Source organism: Palaemon carinicauda, chromosome 14 (assembly GCF_036898095.1).
Source record: "Palaemon carinicauda isolate YSFRI2023 chromosome 14, ASM3689809v2, whole genome shotgun sequence".
Lineage (NCBI taxonomy): Eukaryota > Metazoa > Arthropoda > Malacostraca > Decapoda > Palaemonidae > Palaemon > Palaemon carinicauda.
Window position 1 is genome coordinate 123782956 of NC_090738.1, and position 679 is coordinate 123783634.

At 35.8% G+C, this 679-nt stretch overlaps 1 protein-coding gene across 5 annotated transcripts in view; it reads left to right on the plus strand.

Annotated features, from left to right (window-relative positions):
• Positions 1-341: 341 nt before the first annotated feature.
• The window catches only part of LOC137653731 (probable G-protein coupled receptor Mth-like 1), a 16724-nt gene continuing 16386 nt past the window's right edge, over positions 342-679 (plus strand). The window contains exon 1 of one of the 5 annotated variants that reach the window (XM_068387343.1): positions 342-397. Coding sequence is in view for 1 of the 5 variants with exons in the window: in XM_068387342.1 (XP_068243443.1) it covers positions 511-512 (2 nt within the window). In the remaining 4 variants the exon portion in view is untranslated. Of the gene's footprint in view, positions 513-556 lie in introns of those variants that run through there. The other 4 variants (XM_068387344.1, XM_068387342.1, XM_068387346.1 and 1 more) reach the window with 4 other exon arrangements.

The window sequence follows — 679 nt, forward strand, 5'->3', positions numbered from 1 at the left end:
ATAAAAAATATAACGAACATAAGATGTATTAGGAAATCACTAAATATAGTATAATAATAGTGGCGGTAAAAGCACGAATCCTGGAACGTCAACACTGACACAAGGAAAATTTTTAAAGGCTGTTTTGTCATTGGGTATAATCTACCAATGGATGCAAATTGCGCAATTTTGAAAATGGAAAGCAAATATAATTCGACTTAGTATGAAAAGGACAAAAAGAAAAGAAAAAAATGGAAACTATGAATGAAATTTACCTCTCTCTCTCTCTCTCTCTCTCTCTCTCTCTCTCTCTCTCTCTCTCTCTCTCTCTCTCTCTCTCTCTCTCATACTGCAAACAGGGACATACAATTCATACATTCAATTTCTCGTCAGACTTTACAGACCTCGCCAATGCAAGGTGCGTCCAGGAATGGGGTTCTTCTAATATCCAGGAGGAATTTAAGTGTTCAGTTATCCTGAGCTGGTGAAAGAACTTACACGGTGTTACTTTCTCTTTAGGATTCGGTATAAATGTTCGTAGTTTCCATAGTGTCATTAAAGAAAGAGAGAGAGAAAATGTAGCGCCAGTAAAGAGAGAAAAGTGTCAGTAAAGAGAGAGAGAGAAAAAAAAGTGTCAGAAAAGAGAAAAAAGAATAGTGTTAGTAAAGAGAGAAAAAGATAGTGTCAGTAAAGAGAGAAA